Below are 21,630 nucleotides of genomic sequence, written 5' to 3' on the forward strand. Positions count from 1 at the left end.
TATCAGAGGGACTTGGCCGATGCTGGATGCTTGGAAAGTATAAGGAGTTCAAGCCTCCTCTGGTCACCTTGGCCATGTCCCCTCCATCTAACCAGCTCTGTTTACTGGCTTAGCAGCCTTGGTTGGGTCTGAGCTGGCTCTCAGGGCAGTGTGTGCAGGACAGACAACCAACAGTTGCATTTGCCTCTCTGGCTGCATCCCTGGAAGCGGACTAGCAAAAGTCCAGCGCTCAGGGTATTGGTAATGGCAACTCCAGTAACACTTTTGGGACGTGCTGATCTCTCTCCAGAGTTTATAGCACAAATCTGGGGACACTTGGATCCTAAAAGATAAGTGGGATAAAACCAGGATTAAGTGCTCTCATCAAAATGCGGGTGTTACCTACAGACCTAACGCTGCTGAATGTATGGACCTGCAGCCATGCTGCTTCCTCCCTGTGCAGCAAAGTAGGAACCTGCCACCTCTCATAGATGTGGATGACAGACAGACGGAGCCCCTTCAGACTGACCCTGCGGGCCAGTACTGCCAGGGTCTTCAGCTGACAACACGTGTGTGCACTGAGAGAGCCACTAAAGGCCCGCTGGTGTGGGGCAAGCTCAGGGCAACCCAGCTGGGGTGGTAGGAAGGCATTTGCTGCAAAGTGAACCTGCAATATGGAGATGCCTCATATGATATGATATGATATGGAGTGCCTCAGTGGGTCTGAGGCACTGGTGAGTAGCTTTTTCACTTCCAGGCAAAGCCCGCTGCTCTGCAGGGAACGTCTGCGTGCCACTGCTTTCTGTTAGATCTTTTCACTAAGACTTTCCCCTTCTGGGAGTAGGTGGCCCTTCATTTGTACATCTGCCTATCTTCTCTTGGGCTGAATGAGGACGGGGAACAGTGTGTCTGACGGGAGGAAGGTGGCATCCCAGCTCTGGAGCTGAGCCTGTGCACTTGCACTTCTTTTCTCTTGGACTGCACTGGCTCTCCCAATGCTCTGCTTCTCTCCCTTCTGCCTCAGCATGAAGCTCCACTGCGTGATCCTGGGCGCTCTGCTTCTCCTGCTGCTGGCCAGCAGTGGCGGCACGCTCAAGACCTCTGCCATTGACCTGCGCACCTTCATCGGCTGTGCTGTGCGTGAGTTCACCTTCCTGGCCAAGAAACCCGGCTGCAAGGGGCTGCGGGTGACAACGGACGCGTGCTGGGGACGCTGTGAGACCTGGGAGGTGAGGCTGCGCCTGGGACTGAGGGTGGCTGGCTGGTCCCGACATCCCTGGGTGGTGCTCTCCTCCCCTAAGAAAATCCCTCAAAAAAATCACACTAAACATTAAGCAGTTTTCAGCTACCTATGAAACATCCAAGGGCTGCGTCCTGCTCCACGGCCCCCTCGCCACTGCTGTCAGCAGCGGAGCACTTTGCTGTAAGTTCTTTCCTCCCTCCTTCCACGGCTTCAAAGAGAGATGCACATCATGTGATTATATTAATGAAGCACTTATGTAATACTGTTATTACGCAATTTGAAAGCCTCTTACAGCTTAACCACTAAAGGAGAAGAGGCCTTTATTACTTTACTGGAAAAAATTCCTTTGAGATTAAGATGGAGCTCCCAGTTGGTGGGTAATATATTTTGTTCCAAAAAGCAAATCCCAAAGATAATGCCTGTTTCTAATCTGGTCCTGTTTTAAGTCACAGCCATGTACAAATATGAAGCAGTTATGATTTGGGGAGGTAGAGAGGGAGAACGAAAGAGCATAAGTACATCTACACACACTTCAGAGAAAAAATTTCTGACTCTCTTCACCTTTCTGGGAGGCTCAGGGGCCCAGACCTAGTTTAATCTATTCAGGGAAGCTTCAAGTGACTCCAGAGGGATTTTGTCCACATGAAGACAAGGGCTCTGTATAAGTGAGCAGGGGAGGAGCCAGGCTCAGTGTTCCAGCTCTGACTGCCCTCTCTCACTGTGTGGTGGCCAGATTTCCTTGGTGGGATAAGGTTCCTTCAGGGGACCTCTTGTCACCTGGTTCCCCCTACTCCCAAGCTCCTCTGGCAGCACAGACCTCTCAGCATACTGCAATACCACTGGGACACAGTGAAATTGAATGCATCTTGTTGTAGGCTCAACAGCTTCTAGAAAGCACCACAATGTACTTGGATGGGGGGATTGGTAAGAGGGAAGGTATCTGCATATCACAGAACGGCGATATCTTCTTGCTGAAATATTGCATCTTCTCTTTTCCATGCCATCATTGTCAGTTTCCAGGGCAGGCTCTTGGGGAGAGAAAGAAAATATTAAAATGTCTACTGGCTGTGTTACCTTATGCTGTTTCCCACCGGTACAAGGGAGAGGATTACAGCGGGCTCCCCTTCCTGTTTGCTCTGCCTCTTCTTGGCATCTTTGGAAAATGGGTGCTCCTGTCAAGGAAAAAGTCCTTTTTCAGCACAAGCAATGCCACCCTGATGCCACATGCGAATGTGGGTTTCAAGGCCTTCAGGTTCCCATCATCTCCTGATGGCTGAGGTCTCTGACCAAGCTGTTTTTCTCATGAGGAACTGCAGACTTCTATGCTGGCTGCTGTGCTGACTACATCCCCCAGGGAGTACGTCCATTGGGCTTTGTGGGACGTGCAGCCTGACTGGGAAGACTGGTCTGGCTGAGGAAAAAACCAGCCATTTGGCACCTGGATGCACCTCCAATCATAGGCAGCTCATGCACATGGAAGGGCTTCCAGCAGAAAGCATTTTCTTTGATGGAAAATCAGTCCTTTTGGAAGAAAGCAGCTGCTTTTGGCAGACATGCTTATTTGGTCGAAATACTAGTATTCTGCTGAAAACCAGCTTTTTGGATAGGCTTTTGTCTTCCTTCAGCAGCTTTAATCGGAGCTTTATGCTTTAAACAAACAGAAACACGCACATATACCTACTCCCCTCCATGGCAGGGCTCCAAGAGGCAGGTGTTGAAGGATGTAACCTAAAAATTATTTCCATGGTCCCTTCCACCTGATCAAGTGGCTCCCCTATTTACACTAAAGCCCCTTGAGGAAACTGGGACTCCAGATGTTTGTCTTGCTTCTTGCCTGAGGCCAGCATTTCTTCCCCACAGAAGCCGGTGCTGGAACCACCTTACATCGAGTCTCACCACCGCGTTTGCACCTATAACGAGACCAACATGATGACGGTGAAGCTGCCCAAGTGTGCCCCTGACGTGGATCCCTTCTACACCTACCCGGTGGCTATCCGCTGCGACTGTGACATCTGCTCCACTGCAACGACCGAATGCGAGACTGCCTGAGCTCTCCTTTCCCAGGTTAGGCGAGAGGGGGCCAAATTCTCCTCTGGCTTCATACCCCTAGTGCCTCCAGCATTACAGAGGGTGTAAGTCAGTCCAGAATTTGATCTCACCCTGTAAAGTTCCTAATCATTGACTTTTCTGGGCAGATGAGGCTTAATCCTCTCTCTTCATATTGTTCAAAGAATTATAGCTGTAGAAATTTAGTACACAGCCTTCCAACAGCAAATTCTGTGGGAAGAAAAAAAATTGATGCAGTTTCCTTTCCTTACAGGCTTTTCACACTGCGTGACCTTTCTTCATGCACAAAGTGCACATGGACTAAACAGTCACTGGGGGGTGGAAACAGGCCACAAAGGCGTTACAGCCTGTGTTACGGCCTCTTTGTTCTTCTTGGGTTTTAGCTCCTTCCCAGTAATGTAAATGCAATTGCCAACATTTCCGCCACCTTGCCCCCGCCCCCGTTAGTTCTTACCCTGAGGTCTATCAGGAATAACAGTCAAAGAAAAGGCCTTAAGTCCAGTGAAATGGGGATCCAAATTGCTACCTTGAAATTAGAGTGAATGCATACTCAGCCCTGACTCAGCAAAGTACTTGAGCTTGTGATTAGGTGTTTTGCTTAATATCAGTGGACTTTTACAGTTAAGCACATGTTTTCAGTGATTTGCTCAATTGGAGGTATTCTATTGAAAAAAATTTTGCCTTACAAGAGACAATTGCTTGAAAAAAAGAGAAACACATTAAATCTGTAAAGCCAAAAGGCCATATTTTCCTATCTGCTTTCGGCCAGGGATAGGAGGGGAATTGCTTTTGTATAAAATCAGTGAGACTTTGCAGAGCCCAAGGAGTCTCTCCAGACAATTTCCAGAGTTAGAGGGACCAAGCCAAAACATGACGATCATGGTTTGGTTTCAGTGAGCCCCTGAGCTAGGTGGTGGGTGTTCCCACGTTTCCCTGTGCTGCTCAGCCCCATGGAGCCCTGCTCCTCTGAGGATGCACACAGAGCTGGGGGGCAGCCAGACGTGCTTACAGGAAAGCTGTGGAGTGGCCAACATGGGTGAGACAAGCCCAGGACAGGAAAGAGAGTGGGCATGCCAAAGGGTGGTTCACCCCCCCCTCAGGCCCATTATTTACGAACTAGGACACACCTGGAAGCTGCCACTACAGCTCCCCAGTGCCCACAGCCATGTAAGCACCTTTGTTGTCTGGTTCCCACCTGGAGGAGGATGGATTCGTGTTCACCCCTCATTTCTCCCCTGAACGAAATGGGAAATTATATGAAAATGGGAAGATTTGCCAGGTGAGAGGGGCTCGCAGGGGCTTACAAAACAAAGGCACCTTCTCAGATAGCCATTAGGAGAGAATTGCTGCTGAGATTAATATCTGCACCTGCCTTCTCCCCAGCTAAGTGCCTTGTCTTCTGGATGCTGCTGCCTTCATTTCCAGGGATGGAGGCTTGAAAATTCTCCATGTGTCCTGCCCTTGCTGAGACAGACTTAATTTAAACTGTAGTTTATTAGTTGCTGTCACTTTTTTTTTTTTTGTCTGCAGAACTGTAAAAGCTGCGCTGTGGTTGAGTAGGAAGGAGGCAATTTTATCACACTATCTCCTGTAATTCTGAATGGAGACTGCTGTGTCAAACAGCAGCAGGAGCAGCTTGCTGCTGCTGCTGAGGTTAACTGCCTTTTAAAAAGTCCTGGTGTTTTGTTTCAAATGGCATCTCACCATTCATCTGATATTGTTATTGTTCTAACTGGCATCACAACTATTATGGGAAACCTGCAAATTATTTTATGTCCTTAATAAACCTCAGAATGGTATCATGAAAGCAATTTAAAGCACTGTGTCCCTCTTTATTTATGTGTAGAGGTTTCTCATGTAGAATATGTATAAGCTCCTAAAAACTCTTTGCAGAGCTGTGAACACCTGCAAAGCATCTCCTTGATGCTGATGTGGTCATTTCCTTCACTGGATTTCTCTCACGGAGGCCGGCTGTGCTATCATCTCCAGATTAGAAGTAGGGTTAGAAAGTGGCAAACTTCCTTCCTTTGCAGCCGACAGGAAATATGGGCTGTACCCAGAAATGGTGAAACAGTAGAAACCTCAGCAAGTGTTCAGAAGGAAACACTCCTGGGTGTGAAGGAGGGTTTTGACTGATGCAGTAGCAGCCAGACTGGGAGGTGGAAGAGGAAGAGTGGGAAGGATGTATTGACTGAAACCAAGCTAACACTTCTATTTGGTCTTTTAAGGAGGAGATCAAAAGCGAATGGAGGTGCTGTGGATTTGCTGTGGGTGACAAAAGCACAGCCAATGCCAGAGCCCACCAACCTTGACTGGTGCACATCCCTCTTTGTCCAGCTCAGCTGGGTTCTCACAAGTGGGGCATATCACAGTGAGTTTCAAGGAGCCAACTTCATTTCTGCTGCTGGTAATTGCAAATCTGGGGCTTTTTTTTCAGAAGTTCTTACACTACTAGGTCTTTATTCTGTTGAATTCCTACCAATTTTGATACTTGTGACCAGGTCTTTTGGCTTTCACATCCTTTATGCTGCAGCTGGGATGGTATGTCCTGCTCAGAATCTGCAGGCAGTCCAAATATCTCACGTATTTCAGAGGATGAGAAGCACCTTCCCAGGCCTTTTTTCATCTCCTTGGGGGCATTTTAATGTTCCTTAAAGCCACAAATTTAAATTTCACTATCCCACCTGTCCAAAGCAGTTAAATAGCCCTTCTGTCTTTGGTGTACAAGTTTGCAAGTAGTGTTTGTCACAGAAGCTGACACATCTCACATATTATCTCTGCCATGAAAACCCCTATTGCTTTTTTGTAGCATGTTGGTTGACCTGGACACCAGCACCAGACAAAAACCCTCACAGACTGCAATGCGGACCTCTTAAAAGTGTCATTTGCCACTGCACATTTAGTCTAGCATGATGTTCACTACCTGAAAACAAGGGAAAGAAATTTTGTTCTACATGTATAAGGGGAATTTGACTTCCCTGGGAGAATTGTACTTGCAAAGCAGAGAGCAAAGCCTCAGTGTTGAACCATTTGCAGCTCTGCAGCCACAGCTGGAAAAGCCTGCTGCAGTGAAAGGCTTTCTGTAAGAAGGGAGATGACTGCATCTACCTGCTCAGAAAGGAGAAGGTGCAGATATGAAAAAGGCATGATTATACAATTTGGGGACTGTACTTTGCTCTTGGCTCTGCCATGAACATGTTGGGTGAGCAGGGACAAATCAATGGATTTCTTTGTGCCTCAATTTCCCTTTTGGACACTGGGAGTGATGATGCAGCTGATTTTTTTTTTTCCCTTCCCAGTGTGTTTTGGCGTGTATAGGCTGTAAGGTCCCTTGTGATGAGTCATACCTGTATCCTGCACAGCGCTCAGTTTCTCAGGTTTGTTGTTGCTCTTTTAACCAGAACAGCAATAGTTGCAGTCCTGCAGTGCTTTGATTTTTGACAATACTTTCCAGTTATATGACAGCTGCAAAAATCCACTGGGTCTTGAGGTTCAATTTCCCTTGCTGCTGTGCTGTGGTTGGTGTGCCCAGCCAACTGACCATGCCAGAAATCAATGTTTTACCCCATCCTCAAACCTGAGTTACAGTGGCGGGGGGTGGGGGGGTGGGCAGGAAGCCTCCCAGGATTCGTGTTTCCTGCACTGACAGGATTTCTCTTTGGGGGACGGGACAGGCAGCTCCCTCCTGCTCTCATTGTACTTGCATGAAAACATAGGCACCGCTGCCCTGGGTCAGAGCAAGGGGCTGTCTCGCCCAATATCCTGCCACTGACAGTAGCCAGCAATGGATCCTCAGGGAAATGTGAAAGCGTCAGGGCTATATAGCGGTATCCTTCCCCAGCTATATACACCCAGCTTTCGCATGCAGCAGTTTAGGAACTTTCTGCTCTGGAGCATGCATTCGGCACCTTGTTGTTAACCCCAGATGTGCAGGTCCTCCACGCTGCTCCTTCCCAGATAAAGTCTAGCTGTGGGGAGTCTGGTGACTAATACCAGCTTACTCCAGGGGCAGGTAAATCAAACATATTCCAGGCCACGTGCTGGGCTCTCTTGCATTGTCCTGGCTCCTCTGGGGACGTATCCATTTATAGCAGCCAGGAATTTGGGCTGCAGTGCCTTTTTGTTAGGAATAGACCCTGCCACCCTTTGTCTTTGCTCTGTGAGTAAGTGCCTCAGGCAGGGGCTGGTTAAGGCTGCTGAGGTTCACAGGCTGCAGGAACACATAAATAGCCTTTCTCCGGTGAAACTTGCTTTAGCTCAGTTAGTGTTAGGGACATTGTTCAGGAATGGTGGGATTTATAGTCTTAATTTGAAGACCAGACTAGCTGGTCAATGGAATTGCTTCTGGTCTTGAAACCAGTGGTAATGAAAAGCTGGGTAGTAAAGGCACTAACATTTTTTTTTTTAAATTTAAATTTTTTTAAACAAGATCCACATCTCTGCACTGAATCCCTGGAAGACTGGAGCCAGTCATATTCTTGATTCCGGTCCAGCACTTAAGGGCTGTCTTTCCTCATGTAATTTCTTCAGCCCTTTAAGCATTTAATTTTCTCTCCTGACTCTCCCTGCCCTGTCTGCTGGACCGAAGGTTACACAGCTCATCATCTTCCTTGCCAACAGTAAGGGTTTGCTGGATGGTTCTGTTATCCGTGTGTTAGGTTTGCCAGGGAGTAACAAACATCCCTCAAAACTCCTAAAGCTCAGGCTAATGCTTTTCCCAGCTGCTTTATCAAGTGCTCCAGTGCCTGCTAGGCTGCTGCACACTGTCTTCTCTTGAAAACACTTTAAATATTCACTCAAGGGAGGGAAAAAATCCTCTTATGATGCTGTGATATCATAGTGGAGACCACAGACAGTAATGCCAAGAATGCTTATTAAAATAAAGAAGTTCTATCTGAAAAAGCAACTAACCAACCACCTTAATATTGGTGGAAGATGAAAGACTAAATATCTCCAGGCCAGTCACTGAAGGATACCCTGGAACCAGTGTGAGCCAAAGGCTGAGTTCCAGCAGGTTGTCAGACCTGCAGGTCCCACTTTTCCACCTTTCCATGTTTCCAGGCTGCAGAGAATTTGGTTAAGCAGCAGTTTCCCAAGAGGAACATGCAAACCTCTGCAGTGTCACCTCCTGTTTGACTTTCTGCAGGCACCACTGGAAGGTGCAGGCAGTTCCAGGACTGTCCAAAAGCAGCCCTGTATGTTAGTGTGCGCTTTTCCTACCTGAAATGTCCTACAAGGTATATGTGACACCTGGGAAAACAAACACAGCGCCACACCTTCTCAAAATGATGCTGTCAAAATACTTCGTAATAAGTTTATTTTGTTAAAATAAACTATGTACAATAGACGATATTAATGTGCAGTTACAATATACAATAATTACATGTTTAAAAGAGGATAAGCAAAAGAATACAGAATCATGTGCTGTAAATAGGAAACTAATACTCTTTACATGATTTTTAAACTATGCAAAACATAATTGCTGGAAAACTGAATTTCCTCGGTTTGAAATTTTATTGCTTTGACACAAATTCTGAAGATTTGGTTAATCTTTGAAAAAAGACACACCACTCAAAAGTCAGACATAATGTTTTAGTACTCATCCTTTGGTTTTACCAGCCCCATACTCCAGCGATATTGCACACAGCAACTTTTAAGAGAGAAAAACTTGCTCACATCCAGTAAAATAAATGACTCTTTTTCTTAACTTGCTGAGTACTGACTGATGACGTGTTACGTCCTGATTTGTGCTAAGGTCATTACATCTGCTTCACAAACTCAATTAGAATAACTTGTTGCACTGTTACTTTTAAGTATTGCTGAAGTACTACTCAAAAAGAAAGTTTTCTTGTCTTTGTGTACTCAGGGGAGCAGAGAATCTCTTTGCAGTGAAATGCTTGTATTTGACAAGTGCATCAACATCATAACAGGTTAAACTGGATTCAGTTGTCCTTGCACTCGAGGACAGTTCAGGTCCATCTCCCTGCTCCTTTCTGCAGCCTTCTTTGAAGCCCTCCCAGGCTCAAGGTGCTGCTGAGCCCCAGGCATCCTGGTGTGACTCCACGGAGGCACCTCCGAGCCCTTTTGCCAGGCTCATGCCATCCTGCCTGGGGCAGGATGGACACCGTGCTATGCCTTGCTCAGTAGCATTTCCCACCCGGCAACCTGGGCTCACCGCCTTAGATCACTTCTGCTCATGAGTGAAGAAGACTTTGCCAGTGTCTTTCCCCGCTCACATAGCTTTATGTTATTGCTTATTAATGAATTAATATTTACAAGTTTGGGGAAAATTTGGGCTCATTTACTCTATACTGACAAGGCAGTTCAGTGCCTGCCAGTTCTGTAATGCAATTAGAGCAGCTGCCTATTTTGGGGAAAAGTGTTGGGAGAGACGCTACGACAGTCATACGATGGATATGGCTTACACCCAAACTACTTTGACAGACATAAGACAAAAATTTCTACATGTTATCAGCACAAATAACCGTTGTGTTGGAAGATCTGGAAACTGTAGACTGCTGACAACTGTTTACTCTGAATTAATGAACCTCCGATCAAAGCCAAATTTCACCAGAGTTGATATCAGCGAGAGCTCAAACTGATCTTTGGCAACACCAAATGCAAAATTAAATCTGGCATCCTGAATGGGATGAGATGAAATTAAGTGACAGCAATGAGTGCAGTGTCAAACTCAGCAAAGACACCCATTTGTCTTGAATGTTACACTCTTAATGTAACAATTTTCATCTTCAGCTTCAGTAGTGATTGAAACAAGGAGTTACAAATCCAGCCTCCAAAGCTCAAGTGAAAGATCAAATCTGCAAAGTCTCCAGATGCTTAACTTCTCTCAGGAGTCCACAACCAGCAGCCAAAAGGTATAAAAGGTTCTTGGACCTGGCTCAGTGTATCTGTGTGTTCAAAGCCTGGTCAGCCACAATAAAGGGCAGAAAAGGAAGAAACATAAAGACTCTTAAATGCTTTCCACATTAGTCATATGTGGATCCCATTGAAATTTTCCATTGTCTTCATGAGAACTGAAATGAAGCCAACATACAGCATCTTTGAAAATCCCACCCTAAAATTATAGTTAGAAGCAGCAGGCAAACACTACATTAAGGTCTGCACATTCTGGAAGGAGGTGGGAATCATGCTCAAAGTTATTTTTGTTAACATATTTTCAAAGTTAAAGAGTTTTTTCACCATTGACCACAGTTCATATGACTTCTGCTTGTCACTCAGTGATATATGGGTTTTTGAGCTCATTTTCCTCTTACAATAAGGTTCTGACTCTTTTTGCTGTTTGGGTGGGGTTCCTGAAGCTGCCCAGGAAAAACAGATTCTTGTTTACATGTTTCTGAAAGCTTTAACTGAAACCAAGAAAAGAGAATTTTAAGATTTTTTTCATCCTAGTTATGGATGTCCCCTTAACGTCTTCAAATGAAATTTAAGTGTTGGGAACAAGCTGACTAATTGTGGCTTTGGGCCCTGATTTTGCAGCTTTCCCCCAAAGAAGAAGTAGGTGCTATTCTATTGCATTCATTACTTCTAATCAGTGTTTTTGTCCCAGCTTTTCAATGCAAAAACATTTCTATTCATGTTTTGTTTTGATAGGTGAAGATGGCTGAGATCACAAGTCACTACCGAAATCAGTGGGAGGCTTTTTCCTGCTTTCAGAGGGTCTTTATTCACTGGCAGGAAAATAACCATTAATAGTAGAGATTTGTTTTCATTTTTATGCAGAGCTCAAATGTGTCTAGAAGTTATCTGACGTAGGTCACTCCATGCTCACCTCCTGTCACAGCAGATGCTCCTCCAGTCCTATAGAGTTGTGAACCAAGAAAATGTTCTGTTATTTCCAGATACATGTTCTTTTTTTAATGTAGGATAAAACACATTACACATCCACTTCAGGGAAAAGGAAAATACAGGGGGAAAGGCACGTGCAGCCAGATTCCTGCATTCTACCTGTTTATTGAACAAACGGTCCCTCAGCCAACATAAGCATATGTTGATTGCTTTGGTGGAGAAGACAAATGTGCTTTTAAACAAGCCTGGCTTTCTACAGATTGATGCCACTGCAATTCATTTTTAATCCAGATGAAGTTTCAGTATGGTGAATCAAGAGGTGTTTGCTGGGCCACTTGGGAAAAAAACCTACGCAGAAGGTCATGGACTGTAAGCAAGCTATGTAAGCAAAAGGGCATCTTTCATGCCTGAATTAAAGAGACATTTTTGTAAGGTCATGGGAGCTTGCATGGTGAAGACACCTGCTAGACACATATTATTCGTGTAATTGGCCACTGTATCTCTTGCTGTCTATGAGGTTGGGTGTGATGAGGGGAGGCAGCAATACAAATTGTTTACAAAGACTTTTGCAACCTTTTCCAAGCTCCTGTACAGGGTTCTCAGGCTGGATCTCTGGAGTCTTGGGACAATATCCTGGATGGGATCCTGACAGCTTGCTGTTGATGGGAAGTGAAGCCCATGCATCCTTGTCAACAGACATTCACTGGTAGTGAAATGTTGGTTCCCTGTTGCTCTGTTTGCTACAGCGATTTTCCCACCCTTTGGGTCGGTTTTTAGCCACTTGCCTAGAATTGCATTGTAAAGATCATTTCTGGGGGAGTCCTGCTTGGTTTGTGTAGTGACACGCCCAGGGCTTATCTCCTTTCCCATCACATTTCTCTGTTCTTCTCTACCATGCTTCCTTGGAGGTGGCAGATACCAGACAGATAGTGGTGCTGAGCATGATGGAACACCAGGTGATTTGTACTGTGGGTGAGGAATGGGCAATCACTGCTTTTTGGGGAACACAGGCCACCAACACTAGATCAGCTAGAAGAGATTTTGTTATATGTTAACCACAAGGGCAGGTTACCAATGGCCATGTTCAGCCTCCCTCATTTACGTGAGCAGTATCACTGGGATTGAATGAGACATGAGGAAGTTGGAGACAATTCCTTGTGAAGTAGGATGCTCTTCAGTATGAGGAAGACTGCCAAAATCCCTCCCCTTAATAAAAATATTTAGAATAACTTTATTGTGTATTAAGATGCAACGCTATATTTCATTCTGTGTTTATTTTGAACTGAAGCAGTGCTTTGAGAAAAGATAAAAGGTGAGAAATACCAATGAGAGCTGCTGAAATGATTGTTTTGATTGTCATGCTGGACTCAGAGTGAATTCTGCAGTTCCAACCAGCAAGAAGAATATTTGCAACAGGACCAGCGCCTGTGGAAGTCAAGGGAAAGATTCACATCATGCCTAATTCAAGGCAATGTGAGGCAAGAGATTGTAGTTGGTTGCTCTTCATAAGCTACATACTACTGTAACAGGAGATATTCACAGGGCAGAGAGAGAAGGTCTGTGAGCATTTGGCACATAGGAGAACCAGGGGGGAGCTCATCTTGAGAACTGATGCCCACCACTCCTGGAGGATACAAGCATATGGGACTTATACCTGGTTAAACAAATGCTCCTGGATGGACCTTCATGGGGTTGGAGCCTTGTTTCTGCATTGTTTCCAACTTTTCTGAGGTCTGGGAGGCACAGAACAAACTGTGGAAATCTTTGTGGGACCTCCTTCAGGTCATGCTGGAAGTGGTGATACAGCACAGGATTGCCCCACTTCCACTGGCCTGGTGTTAGAGCAGCACTCTGAAGGGCAGAGGCATCTGAAGGTTGTTTTAATGTAATAATGTCTTGAGAGATCTCTCTAATATCACATACCTCTGATATCTTCTTGCAGGAGTTTGCATGAAAACCCTTTGGGAGCTCTGTTTGAAATTACAACTTCAGGTTAACAACTCCTGGTAGAACATTAAGGTTTTAGAAGAGGCCAAAGGAGATGGGTTTTACAGGATCTAGCAGATTTCTTGTAAGTTGTGAGTGCTTTTGAAATGATAGCACACTATTAGCAAAGGCAGCTCTGTCAGGAAAGGTTTTGACATCAGTTGCATTAAGAGGACATTGTCAAGTAGGTTCCTGGGATGGTTTATAGCCTTTATGACTCCCCTAACCGTGTTCCTTTGAAGGTGAAATTGGGGTCTGATTTCCAGCTCATCTTGGGTGAGAAACCCCATCTCCTTTCACTTGGCAATCCTTTATTGATTTTCTTTTCTTGTTACTAATGGTGCTTGAAAATAACTCTAAGTTTATAGCCGTTGCCCCTTATGCCTGTGCTTGCACTGCGTCTGGTGTTTTGATATTTCTGAAAATAAGATTTGCTGCCTGTTCACACACCATCTGTTGGCTTTTAGAAAAGGTATTAGGTATGACTTGCCAGATAGTCAATGAGTCTCCTTACATCTGCCTACAATCACTTTCTAAAGCCTGTACTATTAGTGCCTCCCCAAAATAATAGTGTAACAGGGCAGATCCTTGATTAATTAAGTGCCACATTGCATGGATAAGTGTGTATACATAACCTAACATAAGAATAACGATTATGGGACCTGCATTAACCATGGCTATTTTTAAAACAAATGGAGAGCAGAGGCCATTTCTCAGCGGATTGTGACCACCCTCCCTCCCTTGCAGCTCCCAGATGTCAAATTTTGGTCACAATCAGCTTGGAAAATTTGAAATTTTACAGCCTCACAAACTTGATGTGCTTGGTTTTGTAAGTTCAAATAAAAACCTTGCTAGTCTTAACGGTTTTTTTTATTCATATTAATACTTTTCCTTCTGCTTTCGCTGCTATGCAATGATTTGTGTAGGGTGCTGCAGTTTAATGCATTAGGACAGTCGCATTTTGGTTTCTACATCACCATGTTTTTCAGTTAATTTTCCTCAAACCACTGCAGTTATGTTAATGCTACAACTTCCTATTTGACTTTTGGTTTTATATGCCTGTCCGATGCCATCCCATTAGTATTAATAGATACCCCTGATACTCGGTGACACACAAATATACCATCTGATTATTTGAGTCTTTCTCTGATACATGCCAGGAATGCTGTATTGTGCTTTTCCAGTGTGCTCATTATTTTATGATAAGCTCAGCTGTCAGTCTGGATTTCTATTTCCTCTGTATTTTGTGAAGCTCTAAGAATATCTGGCAGCTCCAACCTGAGTGTTCGCATTGCGCTTCAGCTAAAACAGACTTCACTTACTTTAACCAGAGACTTGTATATGGGCTAGCAATCTACAGCAACCTACTTGAGCTAAAACAAAATAATCATCCTATTTTATTTCCACTGAAGTAAATGGCAGCACAGTGAAGATCTAATTTTCTCTGAAATCCATTGAAAGTTTTTTTTTGTTTTGTTTCAGTGGGTTTCTAGTCATGTTGTAGGCCAACAAATATTACCTAAATATTTATTTATTTAATCCATTCCTAGTTTTCCTCATAGTCCCCTAATATCTCTTTACACATTATATTTCAGCTGATTGCCAGTGTCCCAGCTGTGTGAATCCTCACTGCTACGTGTGGGGTTGGCAACACAGCCTCTGCTGCACGACATGTACTCCTTCACCAGGCTTCAGCACTGCCCTCGCTCTGAGCTGTGAGTTATCGGCCAGTCCATTTGAAGGAAATGGCTGGGACATAATAAAACCAGATATAAAATATGTGTAAAGAATGCCAGCAGTGAAGAAATCTTTCTTTTGTCTGTCTTTGATTTAGCACAACTCTGTTTTCATCCACGCTTGTGTGTAGTCGGAAAGAGATGCTGAGTGAAAGCCTGCTGGGTAACAGTAACACGGCATTTGTCTTGAATTTTATCACGTTTGGCAGAGCGAGCTGTTGATTTCTACCTGGAAATAGGTTGGGGTGTCAGATCTGGTTTCTATGAGTGTCCGTGGCAAACAGAATTTGTGCCAAAGGAGGAGCTTGGATCCATGAGCCTCAGTGACTGCAGGATGGGGCACTGCATCATGCTCGTCCCCTTCTCTGCACCAATGGCACAGTTCCTGTGCTCCCGCTGAAGCCGCTAATTGCTCTGAGTAACACCGCATCTATAATTCAGCACTAATCACGAGGGTTTTTCTGGTTGCATGTGTGTACTCAGCCATGCTACAGTGCTTCTGGAGAGGAGTGGGCTGGAAGTCCCCTGGCATGGGGTGTGGGGGGCGCAGGGCACATGTCCCTGGGCTGGGAGGGCGCACTGCTGTTACTTGCTTATTCCTAGCACTCCTGGAAACGCTGACTACAGACACTGCTTTTGTAAGGAGTTACATCAGAGGTCTTGAAATCTATATTTGCTGGCACTGTGATTTTCTGCTTGGGGAATGAAATCCATAACAAGACAGTCTCATCGCATTGCCAGGGTACCCGAAGGCAGATGCAAGTAACAAGACGCCCTTTGAGTTCACCTCTGAGCATTTGTATTGCTGTGATGTGCAAAAGTACAGGCTCCCTGGAGAGGCTTTAGTGAAAAGGCATGCTTTCTTCAACAGCAAAGAGAGCAAACAGGCAGCTTCCTTTCCCTTCTCTGTGCTATCAGCTGCAGCCCATCATCTGTGACTCGTGTGAAAGTTCACTGCTAAGGACTGCAACCATGCTGCAACTTAAACAGCACTCACAGTAATGAAGGTGGGAAAACAGGAGCAAAGAAAGAAGTAATGAATGGGAGGAGGGAGATTACAATAAATCGACAGGTTTACAACTCCACTTCGATGAGTTTCTTTACATGAGATACTCCATTAAAAAAAAAACCTTAAGGCAATTGGATCACCTTAAAGCACTTAAAGTCAGTGTGACCTTTGGCTTTTTGGTTTTTGCTATTTTGATCTGCTGGGTGAGATGTAGATATCCAGCTGATCTATAAGGTAAATTTTCAGTTGCCATGGCAATGTGTCTCATTCATGTTCTCAGTCTGGAAGAGAGATTGCTCCACTCCGCTGTTTCATGTTTAGGGCAATATTCTTTGGTGGCAGATTTTCTTTGTTTCAGTACATTGATGCTACAACTCTGTTCTTCCTTTCCCAGCTTATGGAAACATGGCTCAGCCTGAACATTCCCTTGTTAAAACACAGTTATTTGCATTTTTTTGTTGTAAGAACATTCCTTAAGTCTGGAGGTAAATGTTGATCCATTTTGATAGCTTGGGTGCAGCAACATACTGACGCTGTGAAGTTCCAACGTTAAGTGAAAACGAACTGGAATCACTCCACCTTTGCTTCCATGTAGTTTGAACAAAGTAAAGTATATCCTGAACTAACGAGTCTTATAAAAGAAATGTAATTTAAAAGTACATCCTACCTATAGTGTATATCTTACATATTAGATTTCTACAGATCTCCATGTGCTTTCAGTCAGTTCAGATTCAATTCCTAAGTACTACAAACTCCTAATTTTGATCAATTCTTGCTTAAGGCCATAATGGAGTTTCTCTTCTTTCTTTTACCACCTTTAGTTCTTTGTTTTTTTTTTTTTTACACACCACCTTCACCTTATTCCTAAGGTGAAGAGTCAAGCAGGAGCAGGCATCCTGGTTTCTGTTGGCTCAGTGCAGTCTGCAGTAGTGGGAACAGGCTGCATACAACTCTGGAGGATTAGGAAAGCACATAGACATGGGTTGGCCTAGCATGATACAGCTTGGAGGTTTCACAGAATGGAGGGCTCCTATATTTGGGAAAGAAGGACCCCTTTCTGGTCATGTTCCCCATTTCAGTTGCATGTGACCTTCAGAGCCTTTCTAACCTGCTTGGTTTCATTGAACTCATCTCGTTTTTCTTTCCAAGTGACTTCACACAAGGGTGCAGCAGCTGTGGCACTTTGCACAACGCTTCTTCTTCTTCTTGGGGTGGAAAATGGTCAGGATTGCCTCATCAAAGACAGTCTTAAGGCCTTTCTGCGTGAGGGCTGAGCACTCCAGGTAGCACTGTGCTCCAATCTAAGAGAGAAGAGGGAAAATGTGAGTGCCCGCTGTTGGGAGATACAGAGCGACCCTGTTCCAGCATCCTTCTACGCACATATGTGTCCAGTGACGAAGGGAAGCCCAGAGGTTTAGAAAGGGGATCAGGTTGTTGCTCTGTTTTGTATCTGGCTGCCTATGGGATTAAGCGACGAGCTCAGGTGGTCATCCTCAGTGAGGGAGCACGGATGAGCATCAACACCAGTATCCCACCACAGTGGGTTAATGGGCAGCAGTAATTCCCTGCAGAGAGGGAGGGAGGCTGCACCTGTGTATGAGAGCTGGATGAGCAGCTTGACCTTTGTGCCACTGAAGGGTTTCAAGGAAATGCTGGGTCGTCAGCTGAGCCCCTTCATATACTTGGCTCTTTTCCCCTGACCTGTCACCCCTGTGTCCTGCTTCTTCATCCTGAGATGGGAGTCTCCTGAGGTTGCTGGTATGACACAAACACATAGTGGCCTGGGAAAGCAGCCTCAGTTTATTCAGCAACCTTGTTGCTTATTCAGCTTATTCTGCAAATGGGTGCTTAAACTGGCCTTTGAGGATCAGGGCCTGTGATAGCATTTGCATCATATAAGTGGAAAAGGCTGGGTCTAGATGCCTGCATTTCAGGGTTTGGGAAGGGCTTTTATCCCCCTCCCTTCCCAGGAGAAGGGTGCAATAGCACAGAAACCCTGGGAGCTCTTTCTCTGCTGCTTGAAGTGCAATGTGTAAGTGAGGATCAAGTTGTCTGTGTTTTTGTAAGGGATAGGGATGAGTCTGGCAGGAAGTGCCTGCAGGGAGGGGTTTGCCACACACACCTCCTGGCAGAAGCCTGAATGAGAAACACTTGATTTAGGTAAAGTAGGCAGTAAAATCTGTTTTGCTGCCCATTTGCCACCTGCTGCCCTGTGTACCTTGCTGCTTTGCTTAGAGCTCCATTGGGTATCGCAGCAGAACAGCAGGCGCGGGAGCCGCAATCTGTGTCTGAGTCCAGCATGTTTGAACAGAGGCTTTAATCTCTGGCTGGAACCAACCTACATGCCTTGGAGGAGCTCACCTTGAATGAAACAAACCCAGTGAAAGCTGTGATCAATCGATTTCATGGGACCTCAGGAAATGCTATTACCTCCTTTGCTAGCTTCACTCCGTGCTCGTAGGTGAGTGGTTTCTCCTTCATGTAAAGCAGCCGCGCCAAAGTTTTGGGATCATCCCGGAGATCAATCTAGTAGAAAATGCACAAACCCTCTGCTCAGTACTGCCTTACTGCCTTGCTGTAAATCTTGAGACAGATATTCATAGCTTTACAAACTCAGTTATGTCCTTGCATAAGAGCATCTGTCCTCCTCACCTCAGATGATACTTCAGAAATGAATTGCACATGTGTTTTCCTTTTTTTTCCCTTTTTTTTCTTTTCTTTTTTTTCTGTTTAACAGGAATTAGTTCTCTTTGGCAAGTTATAGGGCCACAGCTCAGATAGCTGAGGTACAGTAAAGCTGTGGTTCTCGACGGCTCTCACAATGCATCTTGGAAAATGTCGGTGGAAGCCTGAGCCACATTGGAAGGGGAGGCTGCTGCGAACCTGCAAAAAACACCCTGACAGGCCAGACAGATGCAGCTCAGTCTGACTGACTTGAAACAAAATCTTTTATTTCCATGGAAAACATCAAAGTCAAGCATTCTGGCATTTCAAACCCATCCAGAGTGTGTTATCCAAAGGGTAATACTTTTATTTTAAAATGGGTGGTTTAGATTATTTCAGTGTGGAAAACAAAGCCAGTGTTTGAATGATTGGACATTCCTATGGCATGAAGATTTCGGTTTTGACCAGAATTTGATCTGTTTCTCTAACTTGGCTTAGGTTACTGTCCAGTGTTCGGACATTTTCCAGACAGTCATATCCCTACTTCTCACAGTCTCTAGCCACTCTGTGTCTTGGAAGCAAACCCATATTTAAGGCATTTTTATTTCATTGACAGATTCTTAGATTTTAAGGTCAAAATACAGTGGTTTGATCGTTTAGTCTAACATCCACTATAAAACAAGCAGGATGGTGATCACTAATTTCAATGTTGATGTAAAAGGGTTAAAGGAGGCTATCTTTCCAGTGTCTCTAAGTAATTTGGTTAATTATTCCCATTCTTAAAATTTAGTTTGAAGTTTAGCTTCTGCTTCTGACTGCAGACTTTGATAAGTTTTTTCCCCTCACTAAAGGTCTATCAGAAATCTTTTCTCCCTATAGGAATTTATGTCTTTATACTACATTAATATTCATTTGAATAAAAAATGGGATGAGTTTTGCCAGTTGTGACTAGCCTCATGGGTCAACTGCATGTTGGTTTCCATTCCCAGTCCCTGAGTTTTCCTCCAATGGTGAAGTCTGGCTGCATTTCACATAAGAAGATAATAGGAAACCTTTCCAGAGAGCTCAGCCTCCAGCCACCCCTGGGAGGAGTAGGAGCCCTCTCACTCTGAAGACCTCCACGATGGCCAGTGGTGTCCTGGAGGACGGTTACCTGTGTTCCTATGAGGACATAAGGTACGTTGGGCATGCAGACTTTCAGCTCGGGCACCCATTCCTCCTGGACGTTGTGGTATGAGGCGGGGTTCACCACCGAGAAGCAGATCAGGAACACGTCCGTGTTGGGGTAGGACAGGGGTCTCAGCTGGTTGTAGTCCTCCTGCCAGGGGGGAAAACAGCAAGTGTGTTATGGGGTGGGAGGTAACTGCAGATGGGGGTATCACGTTGGCTCTGGATGAACTGCTCAACACTTTCCCTCCATGCTCATGTGCTCTCATAACCTCTGGGGAGCTGCTGAGCAGAGTCACATCTCGAGGGCCAGGGCTGCTGTTTTGGCAGCATCTTTACCCAAAAGTGCTAACACATTTTGTTTGTGTGTGTATTATCTGTGGTGATGCTCATGTAGAGGGTAATGCTAAACAGCAGCCATCTCTGGTGGTATAATAAAAATTGACCCTGAGGCTGCGTGTACTGGCCTCAGCCCTCCTGCAATATGCTACCATCCTGGGAAGTATTATTTGACTGTCATTGCTAGCTAATATTTGCTGATGACACACAGCTCTAGGGCTTTCCTTTTAATATTATGGACTTTCTATTCCCTAGCAGGCATTATAGACATGACCATATACAACAAACATGGGTCTCTGGGCTATCTGGTGCCATCACAGTCATGTATGGTAAGCAATGTGTCAGTCAGCAGAAGACACTTGAAAGCACAAAGCAGATCAAATCCATCCTGCAGTGGCTGGATAAATCACTGGAGGTGATTTAGTATTTCCACAGGCCCTGGACTGGGGAAGGAGAGATGTCTTCTCTTTGTGCTAGTTGTGAAGAGGATGAATTTTCAAACAGCTCAAAGCGCAGCTGTGTCATGTCATGAGCTGGATTTGATAGCTGAATTTCAAGGAAGAATGTGGGTCTGTTTTCAAGCTTGAGATGTTGAGAGTGAGCAAAGGTTCTGCAAGTTGTATAAAAGGGATAGAGTGGCTCTTTCTGATAGTGAGAGTGACTGTAGCTGTGCCTGGTTGGTATTTTTCAATGAAACCTGTTAGAAAATTTCAGTACAATGAAACAGATGCTTTTAGAGTGGATATACTCATTCTGAAGACTTATTTTTTGGGAAAGGAACACAATGGTGGGGCGTGGGAAATGATAAAACATTGCTGTCAAGCCTGACTGAGACCTAGGTCTTTAGTTTACAGTTTCTGCACTTTGGGCAAGCCTCAAGTCTCTGCAGTATGGTCTTTTTTGGTTGTAACTGTCTGAAATTTCAAGCGGTGCAGTCCTGCTTTGCAGATACTAAAATAGTTAATAACTCTATGAAAATGGAAAAAGAAAAAAAAAAAGAAGATATCCAGGTGCTGTTGCTCAGACTTGAGAACAATTATTTGAGGTAAGGAAAACCCACATTAGGGGCAGGAGCAATGCAACTATTGTCTGTCCTGGAGGAGAAACTGATGCAGGACTGTATTACTGTGTGCCCAGATTAGATGGTGTCTTAATTCAGTCTTTCTCCATCTTGCTTTGGTTGGGTTGTGGTGGGGTGACCTTGGCTGGACACCAGGTGCCACCAAACCACTCTATCACTCCTGTCCTCAGCAGGACAGGGCAGGGAGAAAATGAGATGGAAAAAAAAGCTCTCGTGGGTCAAGATAAGGGCAGGGAGAGATCATTCACCAATTACTGTCACAGGCAAAACAGAGTGGACTTGGGAATATTAGCTTAATTATTAGCAATCAAATCAGAGTAAAGTAATAAGAAAATAAAAACTAAATCTTAGAACACCTTCCCCTCACCCCTCCCTTCTTCTCAGGCTCCCCTTTACTCCCAATTTCTCTACCTCCTCTCCCCTCAGCAGTGCAGGGGGACAGGGAATGGGAGTTGCGGTCAGTTCATCACACATTGTCTCTGGCACTCCTTCCTCGCCGGGGGGGACTCCTCACATTCTTCCTCTGCTCCAGCGTGAGGTCCCTCCCACAGCA

General features: G+C 44.9%; 2 protein-coding genes across 2 annotated transcripts in view; one reads left to right on the forward strand and one right to left on the reverse strand.

Moving 5' to 3' along the window:
• The first annotated feature begins 1,004 nt into the window (after window positions 1–1,004).
• GPHB5 (glycoprotein hormone subunit beta 5) lies at window positions 1,005–3,280 on the forward strand. The gene is made up of 2 exons (XM_009515456.2): window positions 1,005–1,208; window positions 3,083–3,280. The coding sequence occupies exons 1-2, from the start codon at window positions 1,005–1,007 to the stop codon at window positions 3,269–3,271; spliced, it is 393 nt and encodes a 130-aa protein (XP_009513751.1). The 3' UTR covers window positions 3,272–3,280.
• Window positions 3,281–8,578: 5,298 nt separating this feature from the next.
• The window catches only part of RHOJ (ras homolog family member J), a 64,236-nt gene continuing 51,184 nt past the window's right edge, over window positions 8,579–21,630 (reverse strand). The window contains exons 3-5 of the mRNA XM_064460965.1: window positions 19,644–19,808; window positions 18,257–18,352; window positions 8,579–17,127 (exon numbers count right to left, since the gene is read on the reverse strand). Of these exons, the coding sequence (XP_064317035.1) occupies window positions 16,981–17,127; window positions 18,257–18,352; window positions 19,644–19,808 (408 nt within the window). The 3' untranslated portion in view covers window positions 8,579–16,980. The remainder of the gene's footprint in view (window positions 17,128–18,256; window positions 18,353–19,643; window positions 19,809–21,630) is intronic.

This window comes from Phalacrocorax carbo, chromosome 9 (assembly GCF_963921805.1).
Source record: "Phalacrocorax carbo chromosome 9, bPhaCar2.1, whole genome shotgun sequence".
NCBI lineage: Eukaryota > Metazoa > Chordata > Aves > Suliformes > Phalacrocoracidae > Phalacrocorax > Phalacrocorax carbo.

Excerpts from the sequence above, each read along its gene's own strand:
- GPHB5 (XM_009515456.2), top strand. The coding sequence starts at position 1,005 with ATGAAGCTCCACTGCGTGATCCTGGGCGCTCTGCTTCTCCTGCTGCTG. Across the intron at positions 1,209-3,082 it reads GACGCTGTGAGACCTGGGAG|AAGCCGGTGCTGGAACCACC; the intron begins GTGAGGCTGCGC and ends TCTTCCCCACAG.